This window comes from Lethenteron reissneri, chromosome 43 (assembly GCF_015708825.2).
Source record: "Lethenteron reissneri isolate LAM-NWPU_2019-01 chromosome 43, ASM1570882v1, whole genome shotgun sequence".
In the NCBI taxonomy this organism is placed as follows: domain Eukaryota; kingdom Metazoa; phylum Chordata; class Hyperoartia; order Petromyzontiformes; family Petromyzontidae; genus Lethenteron; species Lethenteron reissneri.
In genome coordinates this window covers 12,194,648-12,214,120 of record NC_083821.1, presented here as the reverse complement: position 1 = coordinate 12,214,120, position 19,473 = coordinate 12,194,648, and the positions used below count along the sequence as shown (strand labels likewise).

At 47.0% G+C, this 19,473-nt stretch overlaps 1 protein-coding gene across 5 annotated transcripts in view; it reads right to left on the bottom strand.

Annotated features, from left to right (window-relative positions):
• Nucleotides 1-4,812: 4,812 nt before the first annotated feature.
• Nucleotides 4,813-19,473, bottom strand: part of LOC133353326 (sodium-dependent multivitamin transporter-like) — a 49,070-nt gene continuing 34,409 nt past the window's right edge. The window contains exons 15-17 of one of the 5 annotated variants that reach the window (XM_061569473.1): nt 15,782-15,897; nt 8,960-9,127; nt 5,318-6,729 (exon numbers count right to left, since the gene is read on the bottom strand). In XM_061569473.1, coding sequence (XP_061425457.1) covers nt 8,999-9,127; nt 15,782-15,897 — 245 coding nt within the window. In that variant the 3' untranslated portion in view covers nt 5,318-6,729; nt 8,960-8,998. Of the gene's footprint in view, nt 9,128-15,781; nt 15,898-19,473 lie in introns of all 5 variants that reach the window. The other 4 variants (XM_061569474.1, XM_061569471.1, XM_061569472.1 and 1 more) reach the window with 4 other exon arrangements.

Below are 19,473 nucleotides of genomic sequence, written 5' to 3'. Positions count from 1 at the left end.
AAAGTAACATTTTAATGTTTTGTGATAACTACCGTAGTTTTTAAATATTGGCATGTAATACATTAGTTGCGAAACTGTAGCTATTACGTATCAGACAAACCCTTCAATAAGAAAAGTATTGCTACGATATACACTTGTAAAACATTTAACGTTGCTGGAACGTTCCATGGCACAAACCATCTCGCGATGTATTCCTGGGCCCAATCACCATCTCGATAAAATATATATTACCGCCCTCTATTCCTGAAGAGGAGAAATCTGCGAAATCAAATGTGGTACAAACTAAAAGGAAACTAAAAACGTTTCGGTCTTTTTTTCCTCGAGTACCTTATAATAAAGTTGTGCTTTAAGTAAAGGGAAGGCGTTCATCCAGTTCTGCCGTCTAACCGGTACTCAGACTAAATATGAAACGGTCTCCTGCCCCTTTGGTCTCATTCCCACCATAGATCACGACGAGGCCACGTGCCAAATGCGTTCCTGGGGCTGTTGTCCCCGCTATTGAAGTGGCGAGCCACCGGTGTTGACTGTGTCCACACGGCGAGCCGACAAGAGAATGTTTGGCAAATCTGTCACGGAGTCCGTCGACCAGTATCTCCAATATAGTGGGAGGCCACCGTGTATTACACACCGCGCAAATAGGTTCATATGAACCTAGTGTGTCACAAATTATATTCTGGGTGTTTTTTTACCCAGGTATTGGTGTGAAGATACACGTCGCATCGTCTCCAATTGCATGGCAAAAATGCTCGCTATGCTATTATTGCTGGAGTTTCGCATTGAGCACGTGTATTACTGTAATAAAAGACTCGGACGCTTCTCTCTGACTCCGTGTCCTTTATTTGGGTTCTTCGTAATTACCCTCACGGCACTCTCTTAGGGATACTCTGCTTGCAGCCCCCGGCTGCTATCACTATTATAGCCTCCTTCCTCTCCTTGCAGACTCGCTGCTACCCCGTGTGCAGACTCCCGCTGCTAACTCTATATTCAGACCCTCTTGGCCTTACTCCGTATGCAAACCCGCTTGCAACTCCATATGCAGACTCGCTGCTGACTCCGTATGCAGACCCGCTGCTGACTGCAGCCTCCTCGCTGCTTCGGGTCGGTCACCGCTGGCCGACGGTGCCGATCCTCGCTCCCCGTGTCCGTGGCGATCTCGCCACCCTCCGCTCTCGCCCTACGTGGCCTTACTCGTTCCTGGTCTCCCGTCACTCCTCTCCTCTTCCGGTTTCTCTCCCTATAGACCTGACCCCTCTCCCCCACGTGACCTAACTCCTCCCCTCATGACGTCACCTCCGGGAGGTCGTTCACGCCCGCATTACATCACCCTCCCCAGTAGAGAAAATCCAGCCGACCTCGGCTGAACAACAACCTAACAAGTAATGCGAGCGTAAAAGACCAATACACTAAAGGACACGAAGCATACAACAACAATATAACAAGAACACAACACAAGTTAACGAAATGTGAGGGATTTCGAGCGAGTACGGGTAGCCGGGCCGTCCCGGACGGTCGGCAGCCCACCCGCCGAGCGGGAACGTGGCAGGGTTTTAAGGGCGACAGGAGCAAGTTCGTCCGTCGCCATTGGAGGCCTGCCAACGTCCCGGTCGCGTTCAGAGACGTCCCGTAATCGCGTCCGCGGAGGGGTAGGAAGGGCTGCAGGTCCCGTAGTTTCCGCGGCCCCGGTCGGCATCCCACGAGCGGAACGTCCTCCCTCCTGCGGCGTCACGGCCGGCTTGTCTGTAAGGGGTACGACAGGCGCTCTTGCAAGGTCAGCAGGCACAGGCAAGGGCGAGTCGGCAGCAACAGACCCCGGCAAGGCAACCTCAGGAGATGACGCATCCGGTCGCGGGGCAACGTACGGCTTCAACCGGGATGTATGCACGAACCAGCGCCGCGAACCAACCTGAACACGTGCCGACTGTGGGTTGGGAACCTCAATGAGGCGGACCGGTCCTTGCCATGGTTTATGTAATTTAGGAGAGGTACCTGGCCGCACCTGTGGGCAATGAAGCCAGGCCAGGTCCCCCGTTTTCCAGGGGCACTCCCCCTTTGAACGTCGAGCACACCGCTCGTTCCGGGCCTGGGCTTTGGCCGTAGCCATGCGGGCTCTTTCTCTCGCCTCAGTGACACAGCGAACGTTGTCCTGAATATACTCAGGAAGAGGCTTAACAGGTCCCCTCGCTCCGGTTCCCAACTGCTCATTAATCGGCGGCACGTTTTCACGGCCGTACATAAGAAAGAACGGCGAGTATCCAGTAGCCGCCTGCGGCGTCATGCGATACGCCGAAAGCACCCCAGGGATATGCAAATCCCAATCAGATTGATTTTCACCGACTGTATGGCACAGCATGGCGGACAGGGTCCGATTTAACCGTTCCACCATACCATCCGTTTGTGGGTGGTAGGGGGATGTCCGTATCTTTTTAGTTCCAAGGGCCGCACACACCTCCCCCAACAATTTAGACGAAAAGTTACGGCCTTGGTCTGTAAGGAGCCTCTCCGGCGCCCCCTTGTCCATAACATACCCGAATAGAAAGGCGTCGGTGATAGACGCCGCCGACTGGTCAGGCAAAGGCCAGGCCATCGGCCAGCGGGAGAGGTATTCCACCCCCACCAGTAAATACTTATTTCCCCTAGCGGATGGCGGAAAGGGTCCCAAAATATCTAACGCCACCAGCTCATTAACTCGAGATACCTGAATAGATTTTATCGGCGGCACGTATGGATGTTTAGGCGGCTTACGGCGGGCACAATCGGGACACGCGCGAACGTGACCGACGACATCTGTCGTCATGCCGTGCCAATAGTAATCTCGCTGCAGCGTCAATAGGGTCTTCTGCACCCCCAGATGTAAAAGTGTGTCACAATGCAGAGACCTAATCAATTCGTACCGCAATGACGCCGGCACAACAAGACGCCAGCGGTCCTGTATCCTTTCCCTCCACATCAGCAACCCATCTCGGAGAGCAGTTTCCGGTACACCACCCGCACCGAGTCCCTTACTCGCCTTCTCCGGTTGCTTTCGTAACGTCACCAAGGAATCGTCCAACATTTGCTCCCGAATCCACACAGACCTCGGGAGACGCAAAATCCCATCAGCCGGTCCCCCATCAACCGGTCCCGGCGTAAGCGGAGTTTCAAGCACATCAACCGCCAGCGCGACAGGCCGAGGGGGGAGCTGAATCGGTCCACACCTATGCGTCCCCGACGCACACGCGCAAGGGGATTGTTGCGGCAACCTGGAAAGTGCGTCCGCATTAGCGTGACGCACACCCTTCCGATGGTGAATCTGGAAGGAAAATTCTTGCAGCGTGTCCAGCCACCTCGCCAATTGTCCGGATGGCTGGTCCATCTTGAGAGCATACTGCAAGGCCGCATGGTCCGTGCGGACAATAAACGACCGACCGTACAGATACCGTCGAAATTGGCGGAGAAAAAAAACAATGGCCAAAAGTTCCCTGCGAGTGACGCAGTAGCGGGTTTCCGCGGGAGACAAAACCCGACTACCATACGCCACCACGCGTTCAACTCCACCTTTTGACTGAGACAACACCGCCCTCTCCTTGCAGACTCGCTGCTACCCCGTGTGCAGACTCCCGCTGCTAACTCTATATTCAGACACTCTTGGCCTTACTCCGTATGCAGACCCGCTTGCAACTCCATATGCAGACTCGCTGCTGACTCCGTATGCAGACCCGCTGCTGACTGCAGCCTCCTCGCTGCTTCGGGTCGGTCACCGCTGGCCGACGGTGCCGATCCTCGCTCCCCGTGTCCGTGGCGATCTCGCCACCCTCCGCTCTCGCCCTACGTGGCCTTACTCATTCCTGGTCTCCCGTCACTCCCCTCCTCTTCCGGTTTCTCTCCCTATAGACCTGACCCCTCTCCCCCACGTGACCTAACTCCTCCCCTCATGACGTCACCTCCGGGAGGTCGTTCACGCCCGCATCACATTACCATGACCCTAAGGTTTGTTTCTGCAGAATGCACATCTAGGTGGTTCCTGAACAATGTTGGCAGTACTTGCGTAGTGACTGTGAATGTCACTGTGTGGTGCCGGGCTTACGAGCCACGGCAGATAATGTGTTGGCATTGTGTAGCCCGCTTACTGGGCGTAGTTCCAGCCCGAGCGGGGCTTGGGTGAGCGCTGCTCAGCGCGGAGACACCACGTACAGTGTGCGGTGCGGGCTCCCGGTGAGGTAGCGAGGGTCAGCCAGCCAGGGTTACGTTGGGGCATGATACACTGGTTGACCTGCCGACATGTGACCGGATGATATTGGAGGGGGGCCACCGGTGGACGGGGGCCGCTGGGTAGTCACGTGGTATAAAAGAGCTCGAGAGATCTAGAAGGTGGGTTGGGGCGAGGGGCGGAGCCAGCCCCAGCCCTAGCGGATATAGCGGGGGTCCCTTGAGGGGTTCGGGGTTGTTCAGGTTGCTGGTGAAGAAGATCCACGTCGGGTTCAAGAAGCCTCGAGCCACGCTGTCCGGGACCCAGCTGGTGGTCCGGGCCGGGATAGCGAACAGTGTCTAGTTCTGCCGTAGCGTGGCTAGATGGGCATTCAACACCCAAGTGTAGGTTGTGTTGTGAAATAGTGTTGCTCCCAAGACGTCTGCAACTCAGTTGGACTCATTACACTTGTGTTGCTCATTAAGATATGACAATTGTTAATTATGTTTTTGATAGCCAGGGGGCTCAGTATCTAAAACGTGTATAAAGTCCATCAGGCAATGATTGGCGTAGGCTTCAAAATTGTACGCCGCAAAGTATTTATTCATTTATTTTAAGTAGTTTACAAAATAAAAATATAAGCACCCGCGATTCTTATGCCGAGAGTGACAAACCAGTCTGAAAAAAACAAAAACTTTTTAAAACAAAACAAAAAAGCCTCGGCAAAGTGAATATTAGCAATGTTGGTGGAAATTTATTTTCTGAAAATCAAGTATTATAAATCACCACAGTTGTATACCAAAGAACGTCAAATTGTTACTTACAGCACTGAGCACAGATCACATCTGCCATGTTGCACGTGTTCAAAACTACAAACAGCGCATGTCAATATCCACGGCAAAGGAATAAGACAAAGTTCTGTACATACATGTGTAATGACATGGAATGGGTTACTATGGCACATAGCGCAGGTTGTTGGCAGAGAAGGGGATCTTCGCTTCTGGCAGCCCGGTGCCAGCAGGTCATATGATAAGTCAGAGAGAGTGATGTGGGGCAAAGGTGATAGAGGGGGCACGTGAGGTAAAGCCCGGGAACCTTCTAGTAGGTTCTACAAGGGGGGCGTGGCCGAAGGCGGAGCAAGGCCATGCTGGGTGGATAAAAGGGGACCCCGAGCGAAGGTTCGGGGCTGTTGTTGGAGTGGAACCCGTCGTGCTGCTGGAGTCTTCGTCACCGTCTTCACCTCCTCGGCGTTGTTAGTCAGGCAGCCTGTTAGCTGTCCTGACCATAGTGTAGTTACTCCTTGTACCTGTGAAAGCTATAATAAATATAGTGCCTCCGACTATTAGTGTATCCGAGTGACTCACTACACATGTAATAGAAGACATTATTCAGGACAATAATATTAGCTGAAAATGTAAAAAATTGTCACAACAGTTCACCAGAATAAATAACGACTCATGAACATATTCGAGTGGAATAGCAGTCAAGCACATAAGGCACTTTAGAGGATTGACAGAGAGGTGAAGTGATGCAGTCAGGGAACGTGGGAACGAGTATGCAGCTGCCCAAGACAGCGGGCGATCACAGAGGTCCTCATTCAACAGAAAACTGAACATCACTTATTTGTAATACAAGTCAAGGTTTGTCCAGGGGTTGTCGATGCCTTTTTGAGGTCTGGTTTATACTGGAAAGTTTGTGCCCGAAATACCACCTCCGATTAGGGCGGTTGGCTAGGTACGGTGCAAAATAAGTTCAACGTACATACATACCATGAGCAGATATACTGTGTCCTGCATATAAATTGGGTTTCTTGGGGACGCCAAATACGGAAAAATTGGAGTAAGAAATAAAACCGCACTTCCAAAAACTGAAGTGTGTAGAGCAATGCCGACTTGTTGCTAGCCGCGTCTACAGCGTGCGCAGAAACGTCACGCGTCAGGCAGTTCCAGTTTAGTCTTGCACTACAGCACTGCTCCACCATACACCCAGAATGCGTTCTTATATTTGCGTAAGACACATTACGTTATATTGCACAGAATGTGTTTTGATAAACAGCAATATGATCTGTGGAGCATTCAATAGTAACGTTACAGTAATTAATTCTGGTGTAGGCACCACTAAGGTGGTTGATGAATGATGCTGGCGTGGCTGGTGCTGTGGTTAACGGAGATGGAGTTGCCTGCTTCATTTGGGACTTTAGGGAGTGATTACAGATATAATTTCTGAGGCTGTATGTGCATAGGATTTCAGTTTATGTACACACATTAAAAAAGGCAGCAATGCTCTACAAAGATACTTGTAAAAAAATACACGACAAAAACGCTCATGTACGAGAAATGGCAACGAGCAAAAATATTCAATTTGTAACACTGGTGGTAAGCATGAATTCAAGGGACCAATATCACAATTAGCACTCGGCACTTCACTTTGCTCGTAGTTGACTAAACATCAGCGCAACATGTGAACCTTTGGAAAAATAGCATGTGTGCAGCACAGTATATTGCATGCCATTTGATGTCACTCGAGATGTGGATATGAGTAGACATGCAATCCTTGCTGTGCTCCTGCAAGAGATATGAAAACGCAACAACTGTGGCAGAAGCACGGTCGCTGTGATATTTTTCACGGGATGCTATCAAATTGCATGACATGACGCCAGAGGCGTAGCTAGGGGGGGGCAGGGGGGTACATATGTCCCCGGGCCAAGGTAAAGGGGTGCCAAAATGAGGCTTACAACGTTACATTATAACTTATTGTGGCGGGCGCAGCAGCCTGAAACTACTGCACAAATCTACAGCTCAAACTAAAAGTTTATATATCCCGCCACACACAGCCTACATGTCATGTAATTACATTTTGTATGTGATTAAACGGGGGGGGGGGGGGGGGGCGCCAATTTTATAGTTCGTCCCCGGGCGCAAAATATCCTAGCTACGCCACTGCATGACGCTCATCATTATAGCAGCTTCCCATAACTCTGCAATTGTTAGTATATATTGCTTTTGTGCTTTGCTGTACTTCCGGTATGGTTAAAGATTACTTAAAGAGTAATTAAACTACTAGGATTCAACTGGGGCACATAGTTCTACCTAATCTTTACGTCACAATCGACAATACTTATGATGCACACCATGTCAGTTACACATTAAATAATAAAGTAAAAAAAGCTGTCTCTGGTGTGGACCAATCAGTTTCAAAGACAATGCATATATTAGAGTGTTTTTGTTTGCATTTTGACCATAAGTATTGTGGTTAATGCAGACATGATTCCTTGTAAAAGGTTTCAGTTTGTTGTTTTAACAACTTAACACCTGTTTTGTTGCTGAATAAAAGGGGAAAAACTTATTCTCATATTTTGGTACTGGCAAAGGAGGTCCCATGAAGGAAATAAGATGTTTAACAAAAGTAAAAGGAGAAAAGATAATCACAATACAGTGGTCCCTCGGTTTACGTTTCCATCAGTGAACAATATTTCGATTAAGGATCCGCCTCCCATAGGGTCCCATTGTTTCTATTAACGATACATTTTCGATTAACGATATGTTTAGGCTATCACGCGGCCGCCAATTTCGGCAAATCGCAGTTCTCCTAAGAGAACTCAGCAGACCTCAGCCAATCAGCGATGCACTTTTATAAGCGTTTTGAGAGCAACTGCCTAGCTTTTTAATGTTTAATGTACGTTGCTTATGGAAACAGCTCTCTTGAATGCTGTGTTTTTTTACTTAAAAGTTAAGGAAGATAAATAACAATGGCCTCTAAAATAAATGTTAAGACAAGTGAGGAGAACAATTAGTCTGCAAATTAATCAGGAAATTACGGAAATATTTTGTATTTTATGCTCTATTTATGCAAATTTATATTTATTCATTATTTACTCATGTTTCTATTAATGCTTTAATATGTTCTTATAAAATGTATTCATTAAAATATCTTATTTAAATATATAAGCTAAGTTTTTAGGGTGAAAAACAAACTAAGCCTTTAAACATATATTTCCTTTATTCGACTAACAACAATTTCAATTAATGTTTTTTTGTGGAACCAATTAATATCGTTAACCGATAGACCACTGTATAGCAATATGGAAAAAAATGGACAATACGATTATTGGGCATCTTTTACTGTACGATACATCAGTGGAATTTTTTGCGATTAGCTTATAATTAGGGTCCACCCTGGGAGAGGTTCAGTATTCAACATTTAATTATTATGGTGGAAACATTCATTCACATTGCATTTAAAATTCTGTTATACTTTATGGATCATTTAAACATTCATTAAAAACTCACTTCCAATGCACTAACCTGAAATTAGGATTTTAGGTCCACAATAAGCCCAGAAGAGGGCACTAGAATGTGTCTGTGCAGTCAGCCTAATACCTCTTTTCCACTGGTATAACTGAGCTGCACTACGGATGTGTTAAGTCAGGCTGACACAGCCTAGGAGGTAGGCCAGATTGTTATCCTACTGTAGAAGCCAAGCCATGTCACCAACATCACACAAGTCGAGACGTGTTTTGATGACCTAGCGACGGTCAGTGCACCGAATGACATCACACCAAATGAATGCATGAATTAGCCCTGCTCCTGGTCCAACTTGGCCCAAGTTGGATTTTGATTGTCTTGCGAGCCTAGCATATCGTGGTTCGTTTCTGGTTCAGCACAGAAAAATAACCAGCTGGGACCCACCCATGCCATGAACACACCATGCTGGCTCGGCTCAGATGTGCCAGTGGAAAAGTGCCAACAAAGTCAAGTACATTCACAAACCTTACTCCTCACATCATCTACCCACCTCCAAACCCTCAAATCCTTGGCAAAATGATGTTCGAATTCACAGATAGGTGCTATTGGAGGTTGCTTCCTGTGGGGGTTTGGGGTTTTCCAGGTCTTGTTCTGCAAGGGGGACCATGGTCAAATCTGTCTGGTTTTCTGATGAATCTGCAGAAGGTTTTTGTTTGATCTAGGGTAGGTGGTAAACACACACAAACGTGCACAATATTTAATTACTCGCGCAAAATACCGGACATGCTCACGCACATTTATGCCTATGAATGCAGTATTCACACCCACATAACATGCATTCATGTATATGCACAGCCCTTTTGCTAGACGAGGGACTCCCCATGCTGTTGTGATTACGCTCGTTTACCCAGGAAAGCCTCACCGAGTCTTGTGACTCTTTATCAGAAGGATCCTGCTAAGCTTTTAAAGTAAGAGGCGATGATTGCTATGTGCATAGTTCCAATTGAGTATTTACGGTGTCATTTTCTAATTTGGGAAAATGTTCACCCTGATGCTGGCACGTAAAATGTCCACTACGAAGCAGATGGCACGTATGTATTCTTTTTCGATTTAAAGCTTTCGTGACTGCAGGGATTCATCTTCTTGGTTCTTTCGGTAAAGTCACGTAGAAGGGAAGTAATAAAATAATAAAAATAAAACATAATAAAATAATTCTCACGACGTTTCGGCCACAACGCAAGCAGCCGTCCTCAGGTGAAGAACATGTCTGTCGATAAGACAGAGTCTAAATGACACGTCTTAGGCTTGGAGTGTCTATTTAAGCTGTGAGGGAGGAAGAGAGCCTTGACAAATGAATTTGCATTTGAAGAGGAATTTAGCATATTTATGGGAAATGCAGGAATGCGAAGTGCTAATTGTGAAATGCGTGGGAGGTGGGTGGGGGGTTTTCAAAGTCATATTATGCCCATGCATTATGCAGGATTAGCAGCATCAAAGGGAGGGGGCAGGGGCAGCACCAACAAAGGGAAGGAATGTGAATAGTATGCAGCTGCAGCAACCAAACAACCACGTAAAAAACTAAAGTATAAACTTCATAGTATCATCAGTATACTAAATATACTCCCCAACAAGCTGAGCCACCAACAGCAAGCAACACATTACAACTTTATGTCGCAAAAAATATAATATGCTTCCAGCTAAACCCTTTTCCCCTACATCAAACAGGTCTAACCCCGTACCATATGCTGCCATAGACAAACCCAACACCAAACTATACACTGTATTACTATACACCACCCTATACCTTATACATTGTTATATTACACTATGTGTTATTCTACCCACCCTAATGTATATCACACTGCTATATATTCACTATACAATTACGATACTATATATTACTTTGTACATTGTATTAAGCATATAAATGTTATACTATTTGTTATTATACACTGTACCATTGACCGTCGTGTGAAAGATACTAAGAGGCAGCAACAAAATATGAGAATGGGAGAGTTGCAGAGCAAAGAATCCATTCCCTGCGGAGAATACAATGCCAGTGAGTGGAACGCGGTCTGAGAGTCACCGTAAACGTGAACACAATCAGTTAAGATCCGAAATGGTTTATTACGTCCTTCCAATGATTGCTAAGCCAGAATCCATCTTCTCGGTTGAAATTGTCTCTGTGTTTGTATATGTGGATTGCCTCATGAACGAATCTCTCATGATAGCCAGATGGCTATAGAGAACCTCTGTCTTGGAGAAGTCAATGTCATGTGAGCCCACTGAATTGTAACAGTGATCTGCCACGGCTGAGGTGTTTGTCCTACCGTGTTTCAGGTCTGCTTTATGTTCACGGATGCGGTCCGAGACATGTCGTTTGGTTTCTCCAATGTAACTGCTACCACAGAGGCAACTTAGTTTGTAGACGCCAGGGTATTGTATGTCTGGAACCACATCTTTTACAGACGGGACCAGATCACGGATTTTATGTACTGTGTTGAATCGGACCTGGATCTTGTGTTTAATCAAGATTTTGGAGATCTTTTTTGTGACCCCAGCAATGTAGGGTAAGGTGATGGTCTTGAAAGGCCCCTCAACAGGATCCTTCTTGATGGTTGGAGTGATGGCCTTGCGGATTGTGTAGTCGGAGTAACCATTAGCCTTAAGAGCTTGGCGTACGTGTTTTAGTTCACTGGCAATGTGTTCCTGGTCGGAAATGCATTGGGATCTATGGTATAGAGTCTTGATGAGGGAATTCTTCTGAGATGGATGGTGGTGGGAATCCGGTTTTAGGTAAGCATCCGTATGGGTGGCTTTCCTGTAGACAGAGTGGCTCATTGAACCATCTGGTCTCCTTTTAATTAGGACATCCAAAAAGGGTAGCTTGCCATCTTTTTCGACTTCCATGGTGAATCTGATGGCTGGGTGTATGGAATTGATGTGGACGAGAAATTGGTCTAGAGCAGGCCTGCCATGTGGCCAGATGACAAAGGTGTCGTCTACGTACCTCTTCCATAAGGTCGGGCGTAGAGTGGCAGTCTGGATGGCGTCAGTCTCAAATTTCTCCATGAAGATGTTGGCTACAACCGGAGATAGGGGGGAGCCCAGTTTGTTTGTAGAAAGTTCCATTCCAGGTGAAGTATGTATTGGTAAAGCAGTGTCTCACCAGGGGGGGGTACCCCAGCATTCAGTCCTTGATGAACCAAGTCTTCAATGATTGCGATGGTGTCAGGTACAGGAACTTTGGTGAATAAGGAAACCACATCAAAACTGACAAGCAGGTCGTCTGGGGACAGCGCAATCCCCTTGATTGTCGATACCAGGTCAGTAGAGTTTAGTACCGCAGAGGTGGTTTTTCCAGTGAAAGGCCGTAGGATTTCAGACAAAAAACGAGCCAATTTATAGGTGGGGGAGTTGATAGTAGAGACAATGGGACGAAGAGGTGTATCTTTTTTATGTATCTTTGGCAAGCCGTATAATCTTGGTGGCCTGGCTGCAGAAGGTTTCAACGAGAACTGTTTGGTCTGATCAATTAATGCGGTTGAATCAGAAATGATTTGCTTGGTTTTAGAGACGAGGCTGTTGGTGGGGTCTCTTTTTATTTTTGTATAGCTGCCATCGTTGAGTAGTTCTTGGATTTTGTTGTTGTATTCTGTTTTGTCCATGATGACAGTGGCATTGCCTTTGTCGGCTGAGAGAATGACAATATCATCCCTCTTTTTTAATTGAGCTAATTCAAAACGCTCATCTTTGCTGATGTTGCTAGCTGGCATCTTAGCGTTTTTGAGGGTTGCAGAGATTTCAGATCTTGCTACGTCTGCAGCGATGTGACTCAGGCCCTTGAGAGCTACATCTACTCTAGCAATTATATCATTAACTGGTATGTGTCTAGGTGTGACTGCAAAGTTTAGTCCTTTAGCTAAAACGGATTTCAGACCTTCAGAAATAGAACTGTTACTGCGATTAATTACGACAGCAACGAAATATGAGAATGGGAGAGTAGCAGAGCAAAGAATCAATTTCCTGTGGTCAATGGTACAGTATATAATAACAAATAGTATAACATTTATATGCTTAATACAATGTACAAAGTAATATATAGTATCGTAATTGTATAGTGAATATATAGCAGTGTGATATACATTAGGGTGGGTAGAATAACACAGTGTAATATAACAATGTATAAGGTGGTGTATAGTAATACAGTGTATAGTTTGGTGTTGGGTTTGTCTATGGCAGCATATGGTACGGGGTCAAACCTGTTTGCTGTAGCGGAAAAGGGTTTAGCTGGAAGCATATTATATTTTTTGCGACATAGAGTTGTAATGTGTTGCTTGCTGTTGGTGGCTCAGCTTGTTGGGGAGTATATTTAGTATACTGATGATACTATTGAGTTTATACTTTAGTTTTTTACGTGGTTGTTTGGTTGCTGCATACTATTCACATTCCTTCCCTTTGTTGGTGCTGCCCCTGCCCCTGCCCCCTCCCTTTGATGCTGCTAATCCTGCATAATGCATGGGCATTATATGACTTTGAAAACCCCCCGCCCACCTCCCACGCATTTCACAATTAGCACTATTCGCATTCCTGCATTTCCCATAAATATGCTAAATTCCTCTTCAAATGCAAATTCTTTTGTCAAGGCTCTCTTCCTCCTCCCTCACAGCTTAAATAGACACTCCAAGCCTAAGACATGTCATTTAGACTGTCTTATCGACAGACATGTTCTTCACCTGAGGACGGCTGCTTGCGTTGTGGCCGAAACGTCGTGAGAATTATTTTATTATGTTTTATTTTTATTATTTTATTACTTCCCTTCTACGTGACTTTACCGAAAGAACCAAGAAGTATGTATTCTTGTTAAATCAGGGTGGCCGCTGAATTGGAACTGCGCACCTCTGCAACAAGCGGCAAAATACGCAACCGCTGGGCCATGTCACTGATCCCATGTGGGTCCTAGGGGTTATTTCACCATACTTCACCACGCTGATCAATGTAGATTGTTGAAGGCAGAAGCATGGAAGCATGGTATAATAATATATTTTGGTGCAGATAAGGTAGCCCTGCAATGGCCTATGACACCTGTTTGGCACATAACGGTCACTCCTCTAAAAACTAGGAGTGAACGCTCCTTAGCTTCCCAGATATGATGAGATCAAATGCAGACTAGATGATTAGGTAGGTTATGGGTAACAGATCAAATTAGCAGAAGTTAAATGCCCTATTTTTATACCTGGTGGTTTTTATCCGAATCTGGAGGATGTACAAAAGCTGTAGAGAGGATAAGATGTAGAAGCTAAAAAGTATAAAATGGAAATGAAACGTATTAGTGTTCAACCCTGGCACTCACAGTCGTATTATACATATCACAACAAATCAGCAACAGACAGTTTATGATAAGGATGATTGCCACTAGCGTAGGACTGCTGTTGAGAGTTTGTGGAGCCAGCGGCCAATGCGAAGGAGCTGAACGGGAGAAGATAGAAAAGACGGGAAGAGTTAGTCTCTCTCCGAGTTTGGTGGGTCATGTTGGTAAATGAATAATAATAATTATATCTTGATTTGAAGCTTTCGTGACTGCAGGAATCCATACTCTTTGGTTCTTTCGGTAAAGTCACGTAGGTATAAAATAAAATAAATCATCACGTTTCGGACGCAACACAAGCGTCTGTCTGCTGCTGAGGCAGACTGTTTTAAAAGGTTTGAAATGGGTGTAGCCCAAGAGTCATAAAGAAGTGGGCGGGGCTAGTGATGTTAATGTTAGAAATTAGCATGTAACTGTAAGATAGGAGAGCGGCCTCCTCGACGAGGGCACAGAAGTGGCTATGTTAATGTGAGAAATTCGCATGATGTTAATGTAGAGGACTAGTTGCGGGCATGACGTCACGCTCGCCTCCAGGGGCAATGACGTCATGGGAGGTGGCGTCATGCACGCCTGTGAGCGGGATGATATCATGTCCCGCAAGGGTACTTAAACGGGAGGCCGTGACGTAAGCGGGGTCGTTGCGGAGAGCAGGGAACGAAGAGGGTGGGTGTTAGGACCAGGGGTGAGGAGAAGGGTCTGTAGAAGGGCCAGCGTAAGCGCTAGGAGTGACTGCACTCCTCGGCTGGCCGAAGTTCGATCAGCCCTCGGCCGGCATTGAGGAGGCAGCCCGGACAGCCAGCTGAGCCAAAGGACAGACCGTGGGGAAGGTCCGAGTAGTGGACCCAGCCTAGGACCCCTAACCCCTGGGAAAGTGTTGCACCCTTCGTGTTGATTGGCATAAGCCCTTAATAAACTACCGGTGCAAGCCCTTAAACTTCACCTCCGTCTCCGAGTCGTCCGTAACTCTTCTACATTAATGTGAGAAATTAGCATGTAACTGTAATATAGGAGAGCGGCCTCCTCGATGAGGGCACGGAAGTGGCTATGTTAATGAGAGAGATTAGCATGTTAATGTAAAATCGAAGAGTAGTGCAATCCAAAGGCATGAGTGCAACCCATCAGGTGCAATCCAAAGGGCATGCGAGTATGAGAGTGCAATGCAAAGGACATGTGAGCATGAGAGATCTAAGAGAGGCATAGAGAGAGAGACACAGAGAGTCGGAAATAACAGCTGACATAGGCAGGTAGGATGGAAACATCACAGTCAGTTAAGACTTTACCTGGTTAATAACGTCCTTCCAATGATTGCTCAGTTTGTACCCATCCTCTCGGTTGAAGTTGTGTCTGTGTTTATTTTTCTAGATGGCTTCATGAACAAATCTCTGAAGGTAGCCGGTAGGTTTGCAGAGTACCTCCATCATGGAAAAATGTATTTCGTGTGAGCCCACAGCAGTAAAACAATGATCGGCAGGATGGGTACAAACTGAGCAATCATTGGAAGGACGTTATAACCAGGTAAAGTCTTAACTGACTGTGATGTTTCCATCCTAGCTGCCTATGTCAGCTGCTATTTCTGACTCTGTGTCTCTCTGTCTATGCCTCTCTCTTAGATCTCTCATGCTCACATGTCCTTTGCATTGCACTCTCATGCCTTTGGATTGCACTCTCACACTCACATGCCCACATTAACATCATGCTAATTTCTTCAATTAACATCACTTGCCCCGGCCACTTTTTTATGACCCTTGCGCTACACCAATTTCAAACCTTTTCAAACAGTCTGCCTCAGCAGCAGACCATGCTTTCCCACCTGATGACGGACGCTTGTGTTGCGCCCGAAACATCGTAATTTATTTTATTTTATACCTACGTGACTTTACTGAAAGACCTAAAGAGTAATAATAATTCTGATTTGTAGCATCTGAAGAATTTGTGCAGCGAGTTGCCAATGCGAGTCAGAGGCACGGAAAAGTCTCTGCGATGAGGCCATAGGAATGCGCTCACCTCATGATCACTGGACGTGGTGCAGCAGAGCCACGCGCGGGCGCTAGCAGGAAGGCAGCGGCACAGAGTGTAAGCCACTGGCACCAGAGTGCGCGGGTCAATGCTCTCCATGGGGGCTGCACACAAACGTAAGCAGACAGCAACACCTCTGTTCCTCCTCCTTTACACGTCTGTCCCTCGATATAAAAAATAAACGTTTTTTTACTTACACATCCTATCAGTCCCAAAGCCTTCTGGAAATGTGGAATATCACCAGCATTGGTTCAACAAAATCAACCTTTGGATCGGTTTCAACATTCAGTGTCTCATCAGCAGAGTCAGGCTTGCTTGAACCAAAGCTGCTTTAACCAACTCCCTTATGAGCCTGTGCTAGTTTGCTTACACTTCCCAAATGGAACAGCATTGTTACTAGTCAATAGGGATTAAAGTCTCACAGGCACTGGTGAAATCGGTATTTTGTATGGATATGAAGCAAGGACTGTGTCAAACTGACTAGGCTCAGGCCTCCTGCACCACAAACCTTCAATAAAATTGCTTGTCTGACACCAATAATGCCTCAGGAATTATCCTTTCTTCGTGTATGTGACATCAGGCTTTGTAGAGTCACACTAGAGCCATAGATAACATTCCCCAACTTCCATTAATCTTGGCTGATTGTCATAAATGTTTACACCACAGCCATGTGGCCAGTTGCATACAATTCCTCAGGCAAAGCCTTTCCTTCACACTGAATTACCACAAATGGCAACATAAGGACACACAATTTGCTCAGGTGATTGTATGCATTGGTCACACGTCCAGGTCTGTGTCGCACATTGAAATGTGGAATTTCAAGATCTTTTGGGCATTTTATTTTGCCTTTACGTGAATTAATTCACTTGTAACTTGGCACTGGGCTTGTTGCCAAACCTATTTATTAGTTAACAAAAAGTCCTACTCGTTATTCTCGTTGATAGGCTAGTTGAAGCTCTTGGGGGAAAAAAAGATAAATGGTGTGATTTAATTTCGGAAAAATCTAGAAACAAAAAATATCGCATGTCATGGAACCTCTCAGGTTGGTGTCATTTTATCGCAATATCATGGGATCTTTGCATAATTTCCTATCAAAATATATAAAAAAAATTCCTGACACTAATATATCAACTATTTTCTGTGTTTGAAATGACCAAACTTTACTCTTTATGGGCAATAGTCCTCAACATTGCGCAGCCGGGGGCCTTTGGACGTGCAGTGCAAGACTGTATTGTGCTGCACTGTCCTCTACTTATGTAGTGACATAGAACGGTCACTACTGTGTCGGCCCGTACGAGGGCTGGGGGCCCCATAGGGGTGCCTGGGGGGTCACGTGCTGGAGGGATCCGGACCTTCCCAGAGGTGGGGGAAGTGAGGCATGTCCTGGGAAGTGAGGCATGTCCTGGGAAGGGAGGCATGGCCTGGAGAGAGCCAGCCACGCCTGGGTGGAGCCGGCCACGCCAAAGCAGATATAAGCGTGGTGTGAACGCAGAGCAAGGCTGTTGTACTGTACTCCGAAGTGAAGACATCATCGGTCGTCAAGTCCCGAGTCGTCGTCCTGGGCCAGGCAGGCTACTGCCTGCCTGGTCCAGTCTGTGTCGCGTTCCAGAGTGTTAGTGAGTTGAGGAAGGTGGTCACCACCTCATGTACAGTGTTATATTATTTACCGTTTAATAAATAGTGTTGCCTCCAAGCTGTGTGTGTGTGCACCTAATTCGAACCCACTACATTTGGCGTCAGAAGTTGTGGAAAAATAAATATTGCTAGGTGTTATCCTAGGGAAGTAAAATGGGCACACGAAAAACAAATATAAAACTCATCTGGAAGCCTTCGTACAACGGGGACGGTGTGACGACCGTCCTTCGGACAGCCATTGGGGATGGCAGCCCCGGTGACAGAGAGAGAGAGAGATGGCGCTGCACGCGGAGCGGCGGGACTGGCATCGCACTGCTGCTTCGCCGCCATCGGGAACGGAGCGACGGAGCCGCGGGGAGAGGACACCATCGTCGCTGCGGGGGCTGGCGGAGGAGGCCCGGGCATGCAGGCCACACGGTGGGCCCGCCATTTCGGCGGCTGGTCGGGGCGCGGTTCCCGCCAAAATGCCGCTCCCGCCAACTCGAGGGCTGGTCGGGGCGCGGTTCCCGCCAAAAACACCGCTCCCGCCAACGAGGGCTGGTCGGGGCGCGGTTCCCGCCAAAACGCCGCTCCCGCCAACTCGAGGGCTGGTCGGGGCGCGGTTCCCGCCAAAAACACCGCTCCCGCCAACTCGAGGGCTGGTCGGGGCGCGGTTCCCGCCAAAACGCCGCTCCTGCTGCCGAAACGCCTGCGGAGGGGGAGTTCCAGTCTTCTGCTCGAGCGCGAGAGGTGGATGGGTTCGCAAGAGCAGGCCGTGTTCACCATGAAAGATTCTTCGGGCCGTCCCAGTGCTCCACCTTGCCGCCCTCCGCTATTCACAGTTTGCCAGGCGAGTCGTGACATGACAAGCACCCGACCTCAAGAAAAATAATAATATCTTCACCCATCTTACGTGCGCCGGGTTGCGATCGCGTGTTTTTTTTTAACTCGCTGGGTTGCGGAGTGTGTTCGTCCGGTTGTGTGCGTGATAAATTGACGCGGCGTCCGTGCGGGTGTCTGCTTGTAACAATGGTTGTTGTTAATTACGGCGTCGAGATCGTTATCTTCAGGGTGTAGTTAATGATTAATTCGTTGTTGGGTGTCCCGAGCTCCTTTGATATCCTGTAGGTTGCCGTGTTAATGACTCGTGTTGTTACATCGTTGTGTTGCGAAATCGCCATTGTTATTGTGTATACTGTATGGAGTTTCGCTCGTGATTGTCACGTGTAACTGTAAGAAACTTTGATCGTCATTGTTGCCAAGGTACAGACCGTATGGAGCTTTGCTTGGAATTGTTAACAGTGTATGGAATGTTGGGTACTTGCTTGTGATTATTTACTCTGTACGGATTGTCTGGAGCATTGATTGTGTGTGTTGCCATGTGGGGACTGGATGGAACATTGTGCCAATTGATTGACTGTACGAACTTCGTATACTGCATATACTGTATTAATCAATTTGGCGATTCTTGGGGTTTGTGTATAGTTTTTTTGCTCTCAAAATTCGAATGCCCTGAGTCCCATGGTTAATGTTGAAGGGGATTTTGAAATGACAGGTTCGGTTTGTTTCAAACTCACTGGTTGGTTCCTGTCCGTTGTTGCACAGATGATGTCTTTTGTGCGGGAATGCTCCTTGTGTTCTACATGGATCGGGAGTGCGTTTCCGTTAATTGCCGTCAAATTGCGTTGCTCTCTCCACTCGGTTGGTACAGCTGCATGCTGCAATGCGAGTCTCGGAGATGATGTGTACGGATACGGGATGTGAGGTGTATTGTTGTGACCATTGAATATTCGGGATCGTCACAAATTGTGCGTACCTGTTCGGCATTGGATCAGTTCTGTGGGGGATCATAATTCAAATTGTATGTGTTGTGATGGTGTTAAATTGCGATGGTGACATGCTGCCAGGGATTTGGAATTGTGGTGCTGGCTGTCACTTATCTTGGGGCGCAGATCCTGACCAGGATGGCCCAGTGAGTGTTGCGTGTCTAACATGAACGTTGTGGTCCCATCATGCTATGGCTGACGGCTTGACCTGACAGCCCGGAGATTGAAACACTCCGTGGT